This window comes from Mercenaria mercenaria, chromosome 12 (assembly GCF_021730395.1).
Source record: "Mercenaria mercenaria strain notata chromosome 12, MADL_Memer_1, whole genome shotgun sequence".
In the NCBI taxonomy this organism is placed as follows: domain Eukaryota; kingdom Metazoa; phylum Mollusca; class Bivalvia; order Venerida; family Veneridae; genus Mercenaria; species Mercenaria mercenaria.
In genome coordinates, this window is record NC_069372.1 from 49,313,669 (window position 1) to 49,337,141 (window position 23,473).

General features: G+C 35.0%; 2 protein-coding genes across 2 annotated transcripts; both read right to left on the minus strand.

Moving 5' to 3' along the window:
- Positions 1-989: 989 nt before the first annotated feature.
- LOC123535314 (uncharacterized) lies at positions 990-5,909 on the minus strand. The gene is made up of 2 exons (XM_045317925.2): positions 5,555-5,909; positions 990-3,913 (listed from the first exon to the last, which is right to left on the minus strand). The coding sequence occupies exon 2, from the start codon at positions 3,712-3,714 to the stop codon at positions 2,233-2,235; it is 1,482 nt and encodes a 493-aa protein (XP_045173860.2). The 5' UTR covers positions 3,715-3,913; positions 5,555-5,909; the 3' UTR covers positions 990-2,232.
- Positions 5,910-10,082: 4,173 nt separating this feature from the next.
- On the minus strand, positions 10,083-19,203 carry LOC123535323 (uncharacterized). Its single transcript, XM_045317936.2, has 2 exons — positions 19,088-19,203; positions 10,083-12,524 (listed from the first exon to the last, which is right to left on the minus strand). Exon 2 carries the CDS (start codon positions 12,323-12,325, stop codon positions 10,856-10,858), a length of 1,470 nt encoding a protein of 489 aa, XP_045173871.2. The 5' UTR covers positions 12,326-12,524; positions 19,088-19,203; the 3' UTR covers positions 10,083-10,855.
- Between the last annotated feature and the right edge of the window lie 4,270 nt (positions 19,204-23,473).

The following is a 23,473-nucleotide window of genomic DNA, read 5'->3' on the forward strand; positions in this document are numbered from 1 at the left end:
TTCAATCGCAGATCTGTACTGATGATATTTTCTGCACCGGATATTGTAATGAAAAAAAAAAGACTATCAGAATTAGCTTAAAGTTTCAGGTACCTAACTGAGCATTAAAGTCTGTCTTCTCATGACGAACAATCGATGGTAATGCCAGGCATTGAAATCAAATTCTTTTCTTGAGATCATTACGGGGTCTATTCCGATTCCCTTTATTATCGCCATTCCCTATATACAGCGCCATTACGTACAGTAATAAAATCTGTAAAAAGATCCTTGGAAGCATAGAATGCAACCAAAAAAAAATAATAGTAGACTCGGTTTGATTGAGTCTGTTCATGAGAGGTAATGGAATTGTGCAACATCTCTCACGACCCCTAACACCGGCTTAAGCGGAACACTATTACACATCTATTGAATAAACTCCATGATCCCAAAGGACTAGAAAATATAACAACATTGAATCCAAGTACGGGGAGACTTTTTACAGCCGCCACACGGTACTTAAAGTAAGTCATAGAGTATACAGGGTAGGTTTTCTAAAAGCTCACCAGAGGCCCGTTTTTATGTTACTGGACTGAAAGATCTGTTGCTATGACTTTATATTGAACATAGTCAGGACAAGGAACATGGGATATATTACAGGATATAGTAAACTAAACCATGAAGCAAATAAAGTCAAACGATCATAACTACTTTTACCAGGAACCTTTGTTTTGATTAAGATAAGTTTCCTTAACAGCCGTATATCCCATTATTCCAACCATTGTAAGCTTAATTAGCAACACTATCTTTTTAAGGATACATTGTTGAAAGGCGAATAGATACATTAATCCTCCTACCAACCACATCCGGAAAGAGAAGTACTTAGACAAGGCCAAGCCTGATGTTTATTCAAACTTCATTTTCAATGAGTGGTAACTGAAACCTGTGTAGAATCACATACAGTGCAGCTGGTTCTGAGCCCCGCAATGGCTTGCACCAAAGCAAGCTAAAATACCACTGTATCTTCTGTTACTTTTGCTGCTTACATACAATCTATTTTCAGGAATAACTAAACAAATCAATGCCATATCAGAAACATTATGATTACGATACTAGGGTAATACACTGACCAGATGTCCCTATAGACTGTCTGGTCAATTAGTGACAGACTGATAACCGACAAAAATTATTCTCGTCATTTTACTTTTGATGAGCTTGTTTATTGTCTAACTGTCTAACAGTATCATTCTAACCGAGCGAGAAGCAGGTGCTTTAGAATAGCTGTTTAGCAGAAACAGTATCTTTTTGTAATTGTTTTGCATTCTGGTTTGTATCTTGTTATTGTGTTGAACTCCAGCAACATGTCTGTGTTGTTTTGATCGTCACTTCACGTTAACATTTGCCCTGTTTTTCATTTCAGACTTTATTGGTTCTCATACAATGACAGATACACTTCAATGACAAACGATTTTTTAACACAAACTTCGCAGCAGCCCTGAAGACAGACATCTATAATCTAACCACAGACAACATTTCCTATGCCAACAGATTGAACTGTTATGTGGGGGCGGGGATGGCAAATGGAAAGCCTCCATTTTGAGCAACACGTGTTGGCAGGTTGTATGTGATTCAAAAGGTAGTAAACAAGATACACTAGTGTGTTTGTCAAAGTAAATGAATTTGAAATGACAAGAAACACAAGGCCAAGCCAAATTTTTATTAAAACTTTACTTTCAATGAGTGGTAACTGAAACCTGTGTAGGATCACTTACAGTGCAGCTGGTTCTGAGTCTCTCCGTGACTTGCATCAAAAGCAGGGTAAAACACCACTGTATCTTCTGTTACTTTTGCTGCTTACAGACAATATATTTTCAGGAATAACTAAACAATGCCATATCAGAAACATTATAATTACGATACTAGGGTAATACACTGACCAGACAACAGAAAGAACTGGTTTTGTGTTGGGGCGGGGATGGCAAACGGAAAGCTTCCATTTTGAGCAACACGTGTTGGCGGGTTGTATGTGATTCAAAAGGTAGTAAAAAAGATACACTAGTGTGTTTGTTAAAGTAAAGAAATTTAAAGTGACAAGAAACACAATTGTGTCAAGTACACTATTATCTGAACGTATTTCTGAATATATAAGTTATGATATACAACAGTGGTCATCACAGTGGTCATCAGTACAAAACAGGCATGATGACCTCCATGTCCATCGACTGATTGTGAATGCAGTCAGAACTATTACTACTGTTATGACTTATGGTAGCCACGTATAATTCCATTAACAAAACAGAAGTATAAATCCTCTTTGGAAATTGAATTTAAGCGGTCAAAAAGTCTGTCTGGATTGTGTCTTCGAATTAGTGGGAAAACTTTGTCTACAATTGTGTTTAAAACATCCATTGGTTCCTCGGTGTTATTCCATATCTTGTCTGTTATTTCTGGATGGGTTGCACTCACCCAGCATACTGCAGTGAATTCCTGTTCCAATAACTCTCTAAAGGCAATCATTTGTTCAAGTTCATCGCTTGATAAATGTGATAATTGTTTTACCACGGGACATGTTATTAACAAACTGCGATTTTCATAAATAATGTCTATGAGTCGTTGAATCAACTTTCTCTTTTCAATTTCAAATATTTTAGATTGTAGCAAATTCTTGGAAGGAATCATGTAGCTTTGTAAATATTTCCAGGTTATACACATCTTCAGATGTTCAAGTATTCCTATCAAAGTTTCATCGAAGGTGTCCTTTGTTACGTTATTAATGTCGGTATTTTCAAACGTCCAGAACAATAAATTCTTCAATATATACGAAGTGATGTTTTCACATATCGGCTTCAATTCATGTTTTGCTAGCATTTTCAAAGCAGCATATAGTTTTATCTGGATATCGTTGAATGAGTGTACAAGCGCCTGCTCTGCTAATGTCAAAGATATTCTCCATTGGAGGTCTTCGTCCGGACTTCCCTTGCATCCTGCAGGTACAACTAAAACGTCTAAATTCTTCACCCTCTCGACCAGGTCTTTGTTTGGCCAGCTATATTTTCGTTCTCGTTTACACCAGTCTTCTACCACTGATGGATATTCACATTTAAATGTAAGAACGCAGTCAAGGGATACATAAACTTCGGGTAGCATTGGCATTTCAATTCTTAACGTCCTTGCAGGTCCGGTAACTTCGTCAAAAACAGATTGTTGCTTAACCCAGCCGATCCGATCATGTCGAAAGACAAGGGTTGTTGGCTTGTCATTTCTGAGGTATTTCTGACCATTTCTTTCAACAAGAGCATCTATAAGATTTGTTAAGAATTCAACGTTGTTTCTAAGCACAAATTGACAGTTATCAGACGACATTAATCGCAGTTTTGAATATCCAATTGGAACATTCTCAAAATCAAGATGAAATAACACAGCTATCGTTTCGTCCGAAATGAAAGGAGTTTGAAAAGTATCTGTACACTTAACATTCCTCTGGATAAACAGAACGTCTGCATCACTGTCACATGAAACACACATACCTTCCCCGCGGCTCCCGGCAACAGTTACATCTACATCTTCATTTGTTCTACGCCTTATTAGCTCTGTACCACTATTGGAAATCATTTCATACATCTGAATTCTTTTTTCAGAAAGACTCTTTGCATATCCAAGCTTGTCCAGAGCATCAAAGTTAAAGCTTTTATTTGTTGAATACGTTCCTTGACGGTCACTGTCATTCTTAGTTGCCATTGCAGTAAATAAGTAAGTAAATATCGGATGCTATAATGAGAAACAATTCGTTACTACGCCACAGGTAGGCTGAACCTTCAAATAACACGTAAAGAAAACGTGCTACTCACAACCATACTACGTTACAGGAACTTGCTGATTATCGTTAAGTTTCAAAGACCGTATCTTTTAATTGGCTGAGTTGTTTTCTCGTTACATTCTGAAATTAGACAAACAATACCATTAAGTTTTAAAAGAATTTCTACTTTTACCTGTAAGAAAAAAATCATAACTTTCCAAATTATTACATGAATCTTTATATAAATTACCGCTTCATAGTTTGTACAATATATCCCGTCTATATTCATTATACATGGTTTGCTCCGTCCATCCGAGCAAACGAGATGACATTTGTTGGGTACTGACGGCAACAGGTAACGGTAAATTCTATTCATTCCGAACTGTTACTTTCTGTCGCTTGTTAGGTACTAGGGTAACAAACAAAATACCCAATAAATGTCGGTTCGTACGAATGTCCGTCTGTCTGTCCGTTATATTTCGTATCCGGATCATAGCTCAATAACCCTTAAAAGTATTGACTAAAAAATAAAACAAAATAAAAAAGATTCAAATAAAATAAAAGAAAAAAGAAATTAAAAAAAAAATGTATTGACTCAGAAATTGGCATTTATATAGATTGCCATAAGACGAGAACCAGATCATAAGGTCAAAAGTCGAGGTCAGAAATGGAGCTCAAAGGTCAAATTTGACATTCATAGTTCTTGCAAGAACGACAATTCAATACCTATTCAAGATAATAACTTTAAAATTGGCATATATGTTGGTGGCGATGAGACAATGTGCAGAGCGCATGAAATAGGTCGGTAGGTCAAAGGTCAAGGTCACATATGGAGCCCAAACGCCAAACTCGTCCTTCATGTTTACTTATATAATTTTGTGCCTTAGTATATGAGCGTGTGAATCAGGTCAGTACGTCAAAGGTTAAGGTTACAAGAAGGTCTAATCTATTCGTCAGATTTTTTTGTCCAAAGCATAACTTGACTTCGAACTTGGCATCTAGGTAGATGGCAATGAGCGGATATGCAGAACTTTACCGGTAGTTCAAATCTGTTCCTTGTATTAAAATTTTGTGTCGGGCACACTTTTAAAACTATTCAAGCTACTGAATTTAAACTTGGAAATAGGTGGTTAATGATGAGGTAATTTGATGGTTGCAACAATCGACCCCCTATACCATAACCCCCTCCCCCCCCCCCCCAACACTCTCCCCCCCCCCACCCGTCGACCCCATCCCCCACCCACCCCAAAAATATGAAGAAGGTGAAAAGATCACTTTACATTTAGATCATTTAGATCTTGTGCCACAGTATTCCAACCCCGCCATTTCCCCCCCCCCCCGCCCAACACACACCAACCCCATCCCCACTTCTTCATCTCCCTCCCGAACCCCTAAAAAAGTCTCCCTACAGTATATTGCCCCGCTTTGCGGAGCTCTTGTTTTGAATAATTGCTATACTACCTGTGATTGCAAATAACGATTGCTTTTTCCTCATGTATGCATACATGTTCATCTGCATGACTAACCTTTACATCGCTGGAGCAGATGTTACTTATTTACAGAAAACTAACTTGTAAAATACCACTGAACAAAACGTCACATTTATGGGCAGGTTTTATAGTACATATATCAGAATGGATTAGAAAAGTAAAGAAGTATTTATATCAGAATCCGTCTCATCTGCAGCAATATCAGAGAAAAGAGTGGTTGTTGTACGTAAATACTGACTTACAGTATGAGTAAACATACAGAGTGATAACACTCGCTAGTTTCACTACGTACCATAACAATCCAAGAGAATTTACAATTGTATGATGTATACTGAGCGCTATAAATCTCAATAAGTGTCACCTGTACGTATGAGCATATAGTTATACAATCCTTGGATAATGTCTGCACAGAAGTATACATCTAGTTTTTAATAGCTTACATCCATGTTAATGATATCACTTTGAAAATATACAATAAATGCGAATTAAATATAATGTCAACCGTTCACAAAATATCCTTACAATTGATATGTTTGTACATGAACGCTTTCATAATATATCGCACTAATATTTGTCAAATAACGCTTCGTTGCACATGTAAAAAACGAGCCGGTACGAATAAATATGTGATGCATTATTTCTTCCACATTTTTACACACACATTGAGTGTACACTTTAAAACTAGGTTACCTTTACCTTTAGTCAGTATTTGATATACTCAGTTTCGTGCAAACATCCAATCTTTTCGCTTTTATTAGAACACGATTCGAGTAGTGAGTGATTGAGTTAGATTTTACGGCGAATCGGCATAAAAAGGTCCTATATCGCCGAATAGAAGTTGAACTTTAATACATACATAGGGTTAAAATATCGGTTATAAACATAGTAATATCGCACTAAATGTAAATAAAATTGTTTATGTTCAGATTTTATATTCATAATTTTGTAAGGAAACCGCCTCGGTAGCCTTGCAGTAAGGACATCCGTGGCCAAGTGGTTAATGTTGCTGACTTCAATTCACTTGCCCATCACCGAAGTGGATTCGAGCCCCACTCGTGGGAAGTCGCCATATGTCCTTTAATTGTGTCGGAACGACGTTAAAACCAACAAAAAACAACAACAACAACAAAAAAAATAACAGAAAAAAAAAACAACATCAAAAAACAAAACAAACAAACAAATTTGTAAGGATAAGTAACCAAATAATTGACCGTAACATGTATATCTATTATATATAAGATGAAATGAATGTCACAACTACGTTTAGAATGTATTTTATCCTCATTGTTCCTTCATACCACACTGGCTTATGAATCATTACTGTATATATAGCGTGTATTTTAGATCTTGTTTTCGTACATATGTTGCTTTTAATACAATCATTAACGTGTGAGTGTAAATGTTAAATTTATTATGTATCTTTAATTTATTTATGCTAGAGTGTAAATTGGTACTTATTTATTTTCACATGACAATTGCAATGAAAAATAAATAGCTAGACATGTGTTGGCAGAGCAAATGTTGTGAAGTTTGTTTTGAAATAGTGATTTTATTGAAACTGCACATGGTTAAAGAGGACATTACGAGAAAGTATGCACAGTATGAAAGAATAACTTTATTACACGTTCAGTGCATTAAATCCCGCTAACGCCGAACACCTTTTTTTTTAAAAGATATTTCTTGTTTTTAATGTTTTCATTGAAAACACACATTTTGAATTTAGCAGTTTAGTACACTGACATATTTTCTATTCACAGCCAGATCTATTTCAAAGACTGTAAACAATATACTACTTTTTCTATACAATTTGAATTTGTATTTGTATGGAATATGTTTTACGTTACAAAAAATAATACTCTGGAATTTATTTGAATTCCTCCCAGGAGATACAATAGAAACTGATAGAGTCTGTGTAAATTTTGAATTTATTTTTCTAAAACAGACCAGTAGCATCATGTAAAATTCTGATTTTCTCAAAACTAATTGAAGCAACTAGAATAGCCACTAGACTGATAAAGAACTTTCATATTTTTGAAATTATGCTAAATGTTCTTAGATTTTTAGAAAAAAACTTTTTCTGAAAACTTGAGTGTCTTTCTTTTTATTTCACACTGATCCCAGAAATTAAAGTACTTAGCTAAGTGACTGGTCGTTATGGTTAATATTTGCAATTTTAAATTTCTCTCTGCTAATTTTCAATGAAGTTGCTTACTTATGCTATATCTTTTTCATCTTTTCACCTATTGTAAAATGGAAATGCTTTCTTTGTCTTAGATCGATTTAACAACTTCTTTAGGTTGAAAGTTGAAATTCACGGTAATAGGTATATGCCAGAAAATGCTAAAATTCCCCACCTCTGTTCTTTGAACGACAAAACTTTTATCTATGTTTAGACAAACCCTTTGCCAAATGTCTAAAGCTAAAATATAAATTAATTAAACAGAATAAAATTTATTCTTTCATAAAATCATTTGTTATAAATACTGTCCACTGAATATAAGACTCACGGTAATTGGTATACCCAGTATAATTGTGACAAATGCTAATCTGTCTTAGAAATTTTACCAGAGAACTGACTGGACAGAGGATACAGACTGGTTATATTCACAACTTTAAAAATAGAAATTCAAAAGAATATATTGTAGTGTTGGAGCTTGTCAATATAGTAACCGAATGGTGTTTTTTTCACACATATGTCAAAGAAGTTATGTTGTTGAAATGCTTGAATAAATATTTAAGATCTCATATAAAAAGTGTCACAAAAGGTTTTAAAAGAACAACGACAAATATTTTTAATATGTAAATTTATATTGGTTGGAAAAAGTTGTTGAGTCACTTTTACAAAGATCTGTCTTTTTATCTTAATATTTATGCTAGAATTATAACAAATTCTAGCTGAATTAACATTTTAACATACATTTGTGGTCTTCTATAAAATGTACAACAGAAGTGTAACAAATTCTAAATGAATTAACATTTTAACATACAATTATGGTATTATGTAAGTACAGAATTAGTATTTCATTAATTTTGATACAGTATAAGTATTTTATTAATTGAATAGTATAGAATTAGTATTTTATTTGCAGGAGTACAGCATTAGTATATATTTACATCCTTTCCATATGCAAATGAAGTACACAACTGATGTTTTGTTGTAGTATTTCATTTATTTTTAATTGTTTTACATTAGCTCATTTGCATGATCATTTTTGCAGCATTTCTATATCAATAAAATACTGTACAGAATCAATATTTAATTATAGTCATTTGTTGACCACATTTGTTTTCAAATGGGTTATTTGTTCTCGAGTCCCTAACCATTTTCTTACGTTGTTTATTTATTTGCGAAAAACAAGTATAAATATCCAATAAGGAAAAGCCAAGTTTCAAGAACGCAGCCTAACGAAACGGCAACCCCATAGTGCTATATATGGCCCAGATAGCAGACAGTGGATAGCCCAACGCCATTTGCTGCGTTGGCCCAACGACGATTTGCTAACTGGGACAACGTTGGCCCAACGGTTGGTATATGGTTGGCCCAACGACTTGTTTCTTACTCCTATCTTTGGCTCTCCATTGGCCCAACGACTGGTTTCCTACTGTTATCATTGGCCCTCCATTGGTTTCCCATGCGTCTGCGACCGCGTCTTCGTCTGCGGCCGCGTCTTCATCGATGTTCCGATTTTGTTAAAATTTTGTATGTATGCTGGTATTTCAGTAACGGATTGAAACTTCACACATTTCTTCACTGTGATAAGTTGACCTACATTACACAGGTTCCATAAATCTGTTCTAGGGGCCTCCGTGACCGAGTGGTTAAGGTCGCTGACTTCAAATCACTTGCGCCTTATCGATGTGGGTTCGAGTCTCACTCGGGGCGTTGAATTCTTCATGTGAGGAAGCCATCCAGCTGGCTTACGGAAGGTCGGTGGTTCTACCCAGGTGCCCGCTCGTGATGAAATAATGCACGGTGGGGCACCTGGGGTCTTCCTCCACCATTAAAGCTGGAAAGTCGCCAAATGATTTTTCATGTGTCGGTGCGACGTTAATCAAAACAAAAACAAAAAAAAAGCAAAAAAAAAAACAAAACAACAACATAAGTCTATTCTGCTTTTTTACAACGTTTCAACTTAGCAGTGTTTGGTTAAGTTTTGGTATGTAAGCTGGTATCTCAGTACCAACTAATGGGAATAGATTGAAACTTCACACACATGTTCACTGTGATGATCTGACATGTAGTGCACAGGTTTTATAACTCTACTTTGCATTTTTACAAAATTATGCCCCTTTTTCGACTTAGCAAGTTTTGGTTAAGTTTGTTATATGTAAGCTGGTATCTCAGTACCCACTATTGGGGTGGATTGAAACTTCACAGATTTGTTCACTGTCATAACGTGACAGGCAATGCACAAGTTCCATAACTCTATATTGCATTTTTACAAAATTATACCACTTTTTCAACTTAGCAGTTTTTGGTTGCTTTTTATGTAAGCTGGTATCTCAGTACCCGCTAATTGGAATAAATTGAAACTTCACACACATTTTTGTATGTTAGCTGGTATCTTAGTACCCACTAATTGGATTTAACAAACTGATCCAATGTCATGAGCTGATATGCACTGTACAGGTTCTATAAACCTATTTTATTATGCACCTTCTTCGACTTTAATATTCATTCAATTGACAAGGCTGTTGAATAGTCGAGCATTGCTGTTGTCCGACAGCTGTTGTTTTAAAATTTATGATTTAGGCAGAATTCATTTTGTTGATATTTAAGACGTTAGTCAAAAACAAGTTGCTCCTTTCAGGTACCCAACTAAGTATTAAAGTCTGTCTTCTCTTGACAAACAATCTATTCTTTTGTTGTGATGTTTATGGAGTCCATTCCGATCTCCAGTATTCTTGCCAGTCTGTGAATACAGCGCAATTATGTAAAGTAAGTATAGAGTATACAGGGTAGGCTTTCTAAAAGCTCACCAGAGGCCCGTTTTTATGCTACTGGACTGAAAGATCTGTTCCTATGAGATTGTTATGAACATAGTTAAGACAAGGAAAAAGGAGACATATTACAGTATATTGTATACTTTAAACTGGGCCTTTGATTTGATTAAGATAATTTTCCTTAACATCCGTGTATCCCATTATTCCAACCATAGTAAGCTTATTTAGCAAAACTATCTTTTTTAGGAAACGTTGTTGAAGGGCGAATAGATATACTGATCCGCCTAACAATCACATCTGGAATGAAAAGTACTTAGACAAGGCCAAGCCTGATTTTTATTCAAACTTTACTTTCAATCAGTAGCAAACGGAAAGCCTAAATTTTGCTGCTTCATGTGAATCCAAAGGTAGTAAACAAGATACACCAGTGCGTTTGTCAAAATATGGGAATTAAAACAGGAAACGCTCTGGTATCTAGTGCACAATAAACTGAATATATTTCTGCATATGTAAGTAATGATAAACAACAGTTGTCATCAGTACAAGTTTGACCAACTAAAATAGGCCTGATTTTGGCATTGTGATTGCAAGATCTCCTTGGTGCATGTACATCGAGTGATTGTGGATGCAATCATAATGATTACAAATATTATGACTTATGGTAGCCACGTTTAATTCCATTAACAAAACAGAAGTATAATGCCTCTTTGGAAATTGAATTTAAGCGGTCGAAAAGTTCCTTTTGATTGTGTCTTCGAATTAGGCGTGGAACTTTGTCTACAATTATGTTTAAAACATCTATTGGTTCCTCGGTGTTATTCCATATCTTGTCTGTTAATTCAGGATAGTTTACACTGACCCAGAATACTGCAGTGAATTCCTGTTCCAATAACTCTCTAAAGGCAATCATTTGTTCAAGCTCATCGCTTGATAAATGTGATAATTGTTTTATCACGGGACATGTTATTAATACACTGCGATTTTCATAAATAATTTCGTTGAGTCGTTGAATCAACTTCCTCTTTTCAATTTCAAATATTTTATATTGTAGCATATTCTTGGAAGGAATCATGTAGCTTTGTAAATATTTCCAGGTTATACACATCTTCAGCTGTTTAAGTATTCGTATCAAGGTTTCGTCGAAGGTGTATTTTGTTATGTTATTAATGTCGGTATTTTCAAACGTCCAGAACAGTAAATTCTTCAATATATACGAAGTGATGTTTTCACATATCGGCTTCAATTCATGTTTTGCTAGCATTTTCAAAGCAGCATATAGTTTGATCTGGATGTCATTGAATGAGTGTACAAGCTCCTGCTCTGCTAATGTCAAAGAAATTCTCCATTGAAGTTCTTCGTCCGGACTTCCCTTGCATCCTGCAGGTACAACTAAAACGTCTGTTGTCTTCACCCTCTCGACCAGGTCTTTGTTTGGCCAGCTATATTTTCTTTCTCGTTTACACCAGTCTTCTACCACTGATGGGTATTCACATTTAAATGTAAGAACGCAGTCGAGGGATACATGAAGGTCGGGTAGCATTGGCATTTCAACTCTTAACGTCCTTGCAGGTCCGGTAATGTCGTCAAAAACAGATTGTTGCTTAATCCAGCCAATTCGATCATTCCGAAAGACAAGGGTTGTTGGCATGTCATTTCTGAGGTATTTCTCACCATTTCTTTCAACAAGAGCATCCTTAAGATTGGTTAAGAATTCAACGTTGTTTCTAAGCTCAAATTGGCAGTTATCAGACGACATTAATTGCAGTTTTGAATATCCAATTGGAACATTCTCAAAATCAAGATGAAATAACACAGCTATCGTTTTGTCCGAAATGAAAGTATCTGTACACTTAACATTCCTCTGGATAAACAGAACGTCCGCATCACTGTCACATGAAACACACATACCTTCCCCGCGGCTTCCGGCAACAGTTACCTTTACATCTTCATTTGTTCTACGCCTTATTAGCTCTGTACCACTATTGGAAATCATTTTATACATATGAAATCTTTTTTCAGAAAGACTCTTTGCATATCCAAGCTTGTCCAGAGCATCAAAGTTAAAGCTTTTATTTGCTGAATACGTTCCTTGACGGTCACTGTCATTCTTAGTTGCCATTGCAGTAAATAAGTAAGTAAATATCGGATGCTATAATGAGAAACAATTCGTTTCTACGCCATAGGTAGGCTGAACCTTCAAACAACACGTAAAGAAAACTTGCTACTCACAACGATTCTACGTTACAGGAACTTGCTGATTATCGTTAAGTTTCAAAGACCGTATCTTTTAATTGGCTGAGTTGTGTTCTCGTTACATTCTGAAATTAGACAAACAATACCATATAGTTTTAAAAGAATTTCTACTTTTACATGTAAGAAAAGAAAAGAGATCATACCATTCCAAATTATTACATGAATCTTTATAATCTCTATATAAATGACCGCTCCATAGTTTGTACTATATATCCCGTCTATATTCATTATACATGGTTCTATTTATATGCCCGTTTTGAAAAGAAGGACGTTTTATGTGATGGAGCTTGCGTCTGCCCGCCCGTCCGTCCGTCCATCCGAGCAAACGAGATGACATTTGTTGGGTACTGACGACAACAGGTAACGGTAAATTCTATCCACTCCGAACTGTTACTTTCTCTCGCTTGTTAGGTACTAGGGTAACAAACGAAATACCCAATAAATGTCGGTTCGTACGAATGTCCGTCTGTCTGTCCGTAATATTTCGTATCCGGATCATAGCTCAATAACCATTAAAAGTATTGACTAAAAAATAAAACAAAATAAAAAAGATTCAAATAAAATAAAAGAAAAAAAAAATGCATTGACTCAGAAATTGGCATTTATGTAGATTGTCATAAGACGAGAACCAGATCAATAGGTCAAAGGTCGAGGTCAGAAATGGAGCTCAAAGGTCAAATTTGACATTCATAGTTCTTGCAAGAACGACAACTTAATAACTATTCAAGATGATAACTTAAAAATTGGCATATATGTAGGTGGCGATGAGACAATGTGCAGAGCTCATGAAATAGGTCGGTAGGTCAAAGGTCAAGGTCACATATGGAGCCCAAACGCCAAACTCGTCCTTCATGTTTACTTATATAATTTTGTGCCTTAGTATATGAGCGTGTGAATCAGGTCAGTACGTCAAAGGTTAAGGTTACAAGAAGGTCTAATCTATCCGTCAGATTTTGTGTCCAAAGCATAACTTGACTTCGAATTTGGCATCTAGGTAGATGGCAATGAGCGGATATGCAGAACTTTACCGGTAGTTCAAATCTGTTCCTTGTATTGAAATTTTGTGTCGGGGCACACTTTTAAAACTATTCAAGCTACTGAATTTAAACTTGGAAATAGGTGGTTAATGATGAGGTAATTTAATGGTTGCAACAATCGACTCCCTATACCATAACCCATAAGTAGGCTGAACCTTCAAACAACACGTCAAGAAAACGTGCTATTCACACCGGCTCCACGTTATAGGAACTTGCTGATTATTTTAAAGATTCAAAGACCGTACTTTCTATTTCGTTACATCCTGAAATTAGACAAACAATACCATTCAGTTTTAAAAGAATTTCTACTTTTACATGTAAGAAAAAAATCATAACATTCCAAATTATCTTTGTATAAATGACCGCTCCATAATTTGTAATGTATATCCCGTCTATATTCATTATACATGGTTCTATTTATATGTCCGTTTGAAAAGACGGACGTATTATGTGATGGAGTTTGCGTCCGCCCGTCCGTCAGTCCGTCCATCCGAGCAAATGAAAGGACATTTGTTGGGTTCTGAGGACAATAGGTAACGGTAAATTCTATTCATTCCTAATTGCTTATTGGTCACTTTCTGCCGCTTGTTGGGTACTAGGGTAACAAAACAAATACCCCCCAAAATGTCCAATCGTACGAACGTCCGTCTGTCCGTCCGTCATATTTCGTGTCCAGAGCATACCTCAATGACTACTCAAGATATTGACGTAGAACTTTGCATATATGTAGATTGTCACGAGACGCTATGCAGAGCACATGAATCAGGTCAGTTGATCAAAGGTCAACGTCACAAATGGAGCTCAAGGTCAAATTTGACCCTCATACTCATATTTCGTGTCAGAAGGACAACTTAAAAACTGTTCAAGATATTGACTTTAAGCTTAGCATATAGGCAGGTGGCGATGAGACAATGTGCAGACCACATAGAACAGGTCTGTAGATCAAAGGTCAATATCCGTCCGTCATATTTCGTGTCCGGAGTATAACTCAATAACCATTCAAGGTATTGACTTAGAAATTTGCATATATGTAGACGGTCATGAGACGCTATGCAGAGCGCATAAATCAGGTCAGTTGATCAAAGGTCAATGTCACAAATGGAGCTTAAAGACAAACTTGTCCTTCATATTTCGTGTCCGGAACAATTCAGTAACCATTCAAGGTATCAACTTCAAGTTTGGTATGTTAAAAAGCTTTTCAATGTATTCGTTTTAAACTAAGTATATAGGTGGATGGTAATGAGATGATTTAAGGAGTACTACAATTCACATTTCTACCCCCACCCACTCTCCCCCCACTAAACCCCTTCTCCTCCCCCAAAAGAGAAAACAATCACTTATAGTTTCTTGTGCCTTAGTATTCAATCACTGCCGTATATCCCCACCAACTGCCACATTACATACCTCTTTCCCCCACACCCCTTCCCTTCAAAAATGATCTCCTCCTCTAATCTAGATCTTTGGGCTTTACGAAGCTCTAGTTTTCTCTAGCTGCTATACCTGTGATAGCAAATACGATAGCTTTTGCATCAGATATGGATACATATTCATCTGCATGCATTACTGACCTTTACATCACTGAAGCAGATGCTAGTTATTTACAAAAAAATAACTTGTAAAATACCTCTGAACAAAACGTCATGTTTATGAGCATGTTTTATAGTACATATATCAGAATCAGAATGGATTGGAAAAGTAAAGAAGTAGTATTTTATCTCAAGTACTAACCCTACTATGTACCTCTTTATCAGATTATCAAAATCTACCTCATCTGCTGCAATGTGAGTGAAAAAGTGCTTGTGGTACCTAACTACTGACTTATACTACGAATAAACATGATTGGTTAGTAATTTTGATATTTGGGGTTGAACTAATTCCAGCATAAACCTGTTGGTGTGGATAAGTAGTATGTAAGAAAATGTAACACAGAAAAAAGTCCTCAAAAATATCATGGCACATTTTTGAAATATTGCATTTGGAATTCTGAAGTAACGTATTATACGTGTTGTGACCGTGTTGTGTCATCTTTGTCAAAAAGCATTGGGATGTAAAAATAAATAAAAAAGATGTCAAAATTCAGAACACAGAACTTCTAACCAAATTTATAGATACATATTTCTATAACAAATTCGTCGGCATTGGAGTTAAAAGGGGTTGAAAGCCAAATATGTGTATCTTAAAGTCAGAACAAGAAAAAAAAAAACATTGATAGGGGATTCATAAAACAAAAGGGTATTCACAATGTTAACATCAATATTTGCTTGAAATTCATAAACATTCATAGCAATAATTAGTAAAATGCTTCTTGAACTGCTTTATTTTGTCATACATGCATTTGCTTAAAGAAATGATGTGTATGATATATTATTTAATTGATTTTATTTTAAATAAATTTGCAATATTTTATTTAATCAAAATCGAAAAGAAGCTGCCATTAAATATCTCCTCATATTCAGAGATTTGCTTGGATTTCTTCTAAGGACCTTTTTTTTCTGTATTGCATAAGTAACTAAAGATTATAAATCATCAATTTGAATTAGTTTAATAGTCTAGCTATAAGGGAGCTATATGGTTCTGAAATTAGTTGGCAGAGTAATATAATTTCCAATTGTAACTCGCTTGTTTCACCTAATATATACCATAACAATATCCTCGTTATTTCGGAATTATTTAGGATAAAGTATGCACGACAAGAGCCCTCATGTATGTATGAGCATCCCTGATATATAATCCTCACCGTACTGCAGTTACATAGTGTTCTCCACAGCTTAAGTCTTCTACTTCTTTAAATTATACATCCATTTTAATGATATCACTTTGTAAATATACAATTAATGAAAACTGAATATAATGTCAATCTTTGATAAGATATAATTACATTGAATATCTTTTTATATGAACGCTTTCAAAATATATTGCAGTCTTATGAATTACATCACATAACGCTTCGAATGTTGTACATAAAAACGAGCCTTTACGAATAAATATGTGTCTGGCAGTTAGGAAAGCATTATTTCTCCGACATTTTTACACTCGCATTATAAACCTAGGTTAAACCTAACTCTAATCTTCCGCATTTATACCATACAGTCAATGCGTGCATACATCTATTGAAATATACGGTTCTAGTAGCGAGTGAGTTGGTTGGATTTTACAGCACATCGACATAGAAAAAGGCCATATATTGGCAAGTAGAAGCTGAATTGGAACGGTAAACTGACATCGCTTTAATACACATATAATGTTAAAATATCTGTTATAAACATAGTAATATTGCAAAAAATGTAAATACAATAGTTTATATATGTTGAGTTTTTATATTCAAATTTTTGTTAGGAAAACGTCTAGTTAGCCTTGAGTTTGGTCTCTGTCGTTTCATGCCAGAAACGTGATAAATGGTACTGATAGCACACCATTAAAGACACACCGAGGGGTCGAGGGGTGACCTGCTTTAACTTGATTTTCTCCACATTCTGAAGAATAAACATAATGTGTAGCATACCAAAACGAAGATGAAAGATTGAACTATAGCATGGGACTTTTTAATAACATTTTTTTTGTATCATGATCCGTTTAATATAGCAAAATAATAGTCTATTGTTATCTTCAAACAGATTCAACTCTCTTATCAGTACTTCAATTAGGCCAAAATTTTGTATGCAGTATGGTAGGTCCATAACCTACCCAAGTGTATCACAAATTTTCCCTAAATCGATTATTTTGGGGTATCTGTTTCCTTTTTGAATGAATTAAAAGTTATATAATTCAAGAATGGGTTAATTTATAAAAAGAACTGTGATACACTTTTATAGCATACCCTTTCAAAGGAACAGACTGCCAGTTTTTCTACAATTTTCTTCATAAACAAAGGAATTATAAAACATGAAACACTTCACCAAGTTATGAATTTCTGTTCTGAGAAAACGGAGAAGGTGTATAATGAGAACTAAAACATTAGGCATCACCTTCAAAGCATGAGCTTCCCTTATTTTTCTGCCAACGAAACAGACTTCTTCATTCGTCCATTCAATGTATTAATAGGTCAACAATATGAACATTAATAATAATTATTCACAAATAATTAACCCTCTCCACCAAGACAGCCTGTTAAAATCAGTTTATTTATCTGATTCATCCATATAACTTCGATTACGTCAAGGCAATATAACTCAGATGAACGCTCCCTCTAGTGTCTTGAATGACCACATTATAATTATTGAGATTCAGGAAATCAAGTGCTTAGCTGATGGTCCAGAAATACCGTGAGTAAATTTATAGCCTGATTGTTCTTTTCAGAAGGACGCTATTGTAAATCTACTGTTAATCCAGGAAATTCATCAAATAAAGTTTTTTATATTTGAACTTTTGAATATATTGTTTTGGCATCTGATAGAGGAAAGTATGGTGACTTTATATAAAAATAAACAAAAAAAGTCCTATATATCAGTTGACCTCCTAGAGTATCCTTAAGAGGAGAGTACTTCGTCTGGTCAGCCCGGTTTCAGTATAATGTGACTAGGTAGGGTATCGTGTCACGTGTCTACGGCGTAATATTTAAGTGAGGCAGCGCTATGAAGCTGAACACTGTGCTCACGGCTACAAATATTGCTAAAAGAGGTTTAACCCTTACTCTGCTAAATTTCTATAATGAACTTGTCCATCTTTCAATTTGGACACTGCCTTAACTGTTAAAAAGGGTGCTTACCAAAAAGATACTGACTGAATAGCGAACAGTGCAGATCTTGATCAGACTGCACGGATGTGCAGGCTAATCATCATCTACACTGGTCGCATAGGCAGAATCAATCGTGTCCAGCATGGTAGGGGTTAAGGTTTAGGAGTATATCACCAAAACACATAAATATTTGATAAATTGTTTTCTTTGATTTTTCCATATTTCTAGATAGTTTTCCCATACTTTGACGCATATATATATGCAGCAGATATTGTTCTATTTCTAGCAAAATCTCCTTGGCCGATTGGTTAAGGTCGATGTCTTTGAATCAATTGTCCCTCATCGATGTCGGTTCAGACTCACTCGGGACTTGAATTCTAGCCAGATGTCCGTCCGTGATGAAATAATGCACGGAGGGACATCTGGGGTCTTCCTCAACCATCAAAAGCTGTAAAGTCGCCATATGACCCACAATTGAGCCATCTGTTTAACGTTAAACTCAAAACAAACAAACAAATGAAAACATAATTATACTAGTTGGGTAAGACTATGGAAATATTAAAAGGTTTACTGTATTGTATCCTTAGTCACTTCACGTAAGTGCAGACAAACGTTATGCTCCATATACATATTGTATACAGGATTCACTTGAACAACAGTTGTTTCTGCACAACATAGTACACGTTCTTTTTCTAATTTGAACAGCACATTACACTGTATATCTTTCTGCAAGACGTAACGCTTTAACAATACCACATAGTTTATTAGGTATACTTATATAATTCATGCATTGAACATAGAAACGACAGATTTTACACATGAAAGTGAAGTTTGTATTCAGTGTTTGAATGGATAAGTAACCATTGAGCTTAATATGTATATCTATTATATATAAGATAAAATGAATACCACATACATTTGAATGTATTTTATCCCGGTTGTTCCCTCATGCCACACGTCCGATATAGCACATGCTTATGAATCATAACTGTAGCGTGCTTGTATTCGTACATCTGTTGCTTTTAATAAAATCGTTAACGTGTGAGTGTCAATGTATATGTAACTTTAATCTATTCATGCAACAGTGTAAATTGGTACTTTTTTATTTTCACATGACAATTGCAATGAAATATAAACACATGCAGAGCAAAATGTCGTGATTTCTGTTTTGAAGTAGTGATTTTATTGAAACTTCTCATGGTTAATGAGGACACTGTGAGAAAGTACGCACAGTATGAAAGAATAACTTTATTCCATGTTCAATGCATTAAATCCCCACCAACGCCGAATATCTTTTCTAAAGATATTTCTTTATTTAATGTTTTCATCGAAAACACACATTTTGAATTTAGCGGTTTAGTATACTGACATAGTTTTTTTATTCACAGCCAGGTCTATTTCAATGACTGTAAACAATATGCTACTATTTCTATTCAGTTTGAATTTGTATTTTTTTCTGGAATGTGTTTCACGTTACTAAAAATTTAATAGTTTGGAATTCGTTTGAATTCTTCTCAGGAGATACAATAGAAACTAATTGAGTCTGTGTAAATGATTGAATTTATTTTTCTAAGGCAGACCACGACACCAGACCAGAAAGAAAATGCCGCTGTACAAGTTATACCCTACTTTTAAGTGTACTATAAGAACCATGGTCATGAATTTCAATCGCGCATTTCTCACATAAAACGCGCAGTTAGGTAAATTTGTACCATGGATATTAAACAAGTGGTAATTTTTTCTTCCATTGTGTACCGGTCACATTCTTTCAATATTTCTTATCTCAAAGAAACAACGCGTAGTTTATAATTTCATCAACGTTACAGAAAAATCTTGGATGAACTTCCCTAAAGAAGTTCCGGTCTAGATTAAAAGATTATTCTGATGGGCTGATGTGAAAATGTATGTCAGTCGTCATTTAACTACATGTGTGCCTTAAGATGTGTATGTGCAGCATGAATGTGCATTGTGAATTAAATAAACAATAGAAATGTGTACCAGTGTATGACTTTAAATTCAAAATCATTTCTAAGATTAATTTCATTCATCCTTTCAAGTTTTATTGTATAAGTATTAATAATTTGCAGTCTGTTTTTGTCCGTTTACATTTCGCTTAACATGCGCACACAGCTGTGACCCATATACCGGATGTTCATTAGGAAAGTTCAAGCAAGTTATTTTTGTAACATATAAATATATGGAGTATCTGTGCAATATGAAATATTGAGACAATGTGACTGATGCACGATGGAAGATAAATTACCGCTTGATCAGTATGTTTTATTCCCATTCACCAAACTGCGCATTTTAGGTTAGAATTGTACGATTGAAATGGGTAAGTACATTTCCCATTCATGACCATGGTTCTTATAGTATACCAAGGGGAAGGGTATAACATATACAGTGGCATTTTCTTTCTGGTCTGGTGCCAGTGAGACAGACCAGTACCAACCTGTAAAATTCTGATTTTCTCACGACTAATTGTAACAACTAGATTAGCCACTAGACTGATAAAGAATTTGTTACAAAACTTTTCATGTTTGAAATATTGCTTTTATTTTATGTAATAGTGACAAATATTAGTACGTTTTAGAGATTTATCAGAGAACTGATTGGACAGAGGGTATAGATAGGTTATATTCACAAATTCAAAATAATATATTATAGTCTTGGAGATTGTCTATGTAGCAACCGAATGGTGTTTTCGCAAATATTTTAAGGAAGTTAATCGAAATGCATGAATAAATGTTTAAAATCTCATATAAAAAGTGTCACACAAAGTTTTCAAGAAACGGCGACAAATATTTTTAATCTGTAAATTTGTCTTGCTTGGAAAAAGTTGTTAGTCACTTTTACAAAGATCGGTCTTTTCTCTAAATATTCATTCTAGAATTTTAACAAATTCTAGCTGAATTAATATTTTAACATACAATTATGGTCTTTTATAAGTACAACATTAGTATTTCATTAATTTTGATACAGTATTAGTATTTTATCGAATAGTTTAGAATTAGTATTTCAATTCCAGAAGTACAGCATTAGTATTATATAACATCCTTCTCATATGCAAATGAAGTACACAATTGAAGTTTTGTTGTAGTATTTTATTGATTTTTATTAGTATTGCATTAGCTCATTTGCATGATCATTTTTGCACTATTTCTATACCAATAAAATACTGCCTCTAACCATTTTCTTACGTTGCTTATTTGTTTGCGAAAAACAAGTATAAATGTCCAATAAGGAAAAGCCACGATTCAAGAACGCAGACTCACGAAACGGCAACCCCATAGTGGTAATTAACATACATTCACAAAAATACATTGACAAGGTGAAATATATATAAAGTCAAACTTTGTTAAATCGAACTCGGATAATTCGTACACCACCCTTCTCTCGAACTTCTCGCCAGGTCCCGGAAAAATCCTTGTATAGTGAATTCTGTCTAATAACTGAAACAACCGATCACTCGAACACATTTTGCTAGCCCGTCGAGTTCGAGTTCACGTAGCTCGACTGTACAACCAAGACAATTAATAGACCACAGTGGGAAGTTTGGAACGACTGTCAGTTGCAAAAACAATACCGGGAAGTTTAAATCGTTTAATGGTACATCAAACCTCACCCTTAACTCTTCAAAGTTACAGGAAATGTACATAAAAGTTATCCCTTACATAATGATAACAGAATTCATGTTATATAAACAGTATAAAGCTCGGCCTACAGAAATATTAACGCATGTACTCGATGCCTTTGTAGAAGACAAAGCATTAAGAGCAGCACCATTTAGGACCCAACGCAAAGGGTATTAGAAGACAGATATCGAAGCAGCCAATTCCCGGGATGGGGGAGGGGGGCTTTAAAGAAATATCTATAATGGGGACCTCCACCTTTTCTGTTAGACACAGTCAAAGCGGAAAGCGTAGCTTCCAACAGCAAAAGGGTTGATGGTCAAATATGCGGCGTGTCTCAAAACAGTCGGGTCATTATCTATTTTACAAAGCTGTTTTTAAACTTCGACAAAACAAATCAATAAAGGCATACAATGGGGCATCGCCTTGGAACCGTCCGTGGCTAAAATAAGTCTGATATGCATTTTGTCAGAATTATGACCCTTTATGTAGTTTGAAAATAATTTTGAATTTCTTTTTATTCAGTTTCGCTTTTCTTAAATTCTATAAGAGCGATAGCTTTGAGACTTTGTACACTTATTTATTATCATTATATTGGCAAGCAGGTGAAGAACCATAACTCTCTTTTGTATTTTGTATTAGAATAATGGGCGTTTTTAACTTACAAAATCAGTTTTTCTTTGTTGTTATTGCTTAATTTCACTTTTCTTGAATACGTACTATAGCTTTAAAACTTCATACATTTTTGTCATCAAATAAGATGAGTAATAAGGCCAAGAACCATAACTCTTTTCTTGCATATTGAACATCCATACGAACACTGTACATAGCTGTAGGATGGCTTCGTTCTTGGAACCGAACGTAGTTGTTTCTGCTGGATCTTTGTCATTATGTTTTTATCTTAGAGAACTGAACAAAAATGTTGAATCGTATATATAGTTTATCAAAACATACAATTTTAGATACTGGTATGCTATTCAAACAACAAATATGTGAAATCATTAACAAGTTTTCCGTCACTGGAAAGAAAACATCTGTGTGCAAAGAGTTGTGCGAAATCATGTACGAGTAAGTTATGTCTTGAACAGGCTGGTATTCATTATTTACATGGTCAGTTTTTTGTTGCTAAAGTTTGGAACGGGGCTTGCTACTTGAATAAGGGAACTCATGAACAGGCTCATTCAAATCGAGTCTGTTATTGTGTTGCTTGGTAACGTTCTATGCTTCCAAAGGATCTCTATTAATAATTTCATTAACTATCACAACAGTAGTTTTTAAGTTTTGTGTGTTGGCTGGAAAAAGTCTCCTCGTACTTGGATACAGTGTTGTTACATTTTCTTGTCCTTTGGGAGGATCATGTAGAGCATTCATTACTACTATAATAAAATTGCATTTAAGCCGGTGCTAGGGAGCGTGAGGGTTTTTGTCCATTTCATTATCAGTCATGAACAAACTTTTAAAAAGCAATTCTAATCTGCATTTATGTTGATTGGTTGCGTTCTGTGCTTCCAAAAGATCTTTACACAGATTTTATTAATGATCTGCTGTGCTCAATTCTTTCCCTGTACATACAAAGGACTAGCGCAGTATGAAATACATGTATTCCTTTTCCATCTAGCGTCTTTGCGTATATATGTTCTCAGCAGCAAAATGGAAGAATATGTACTGGT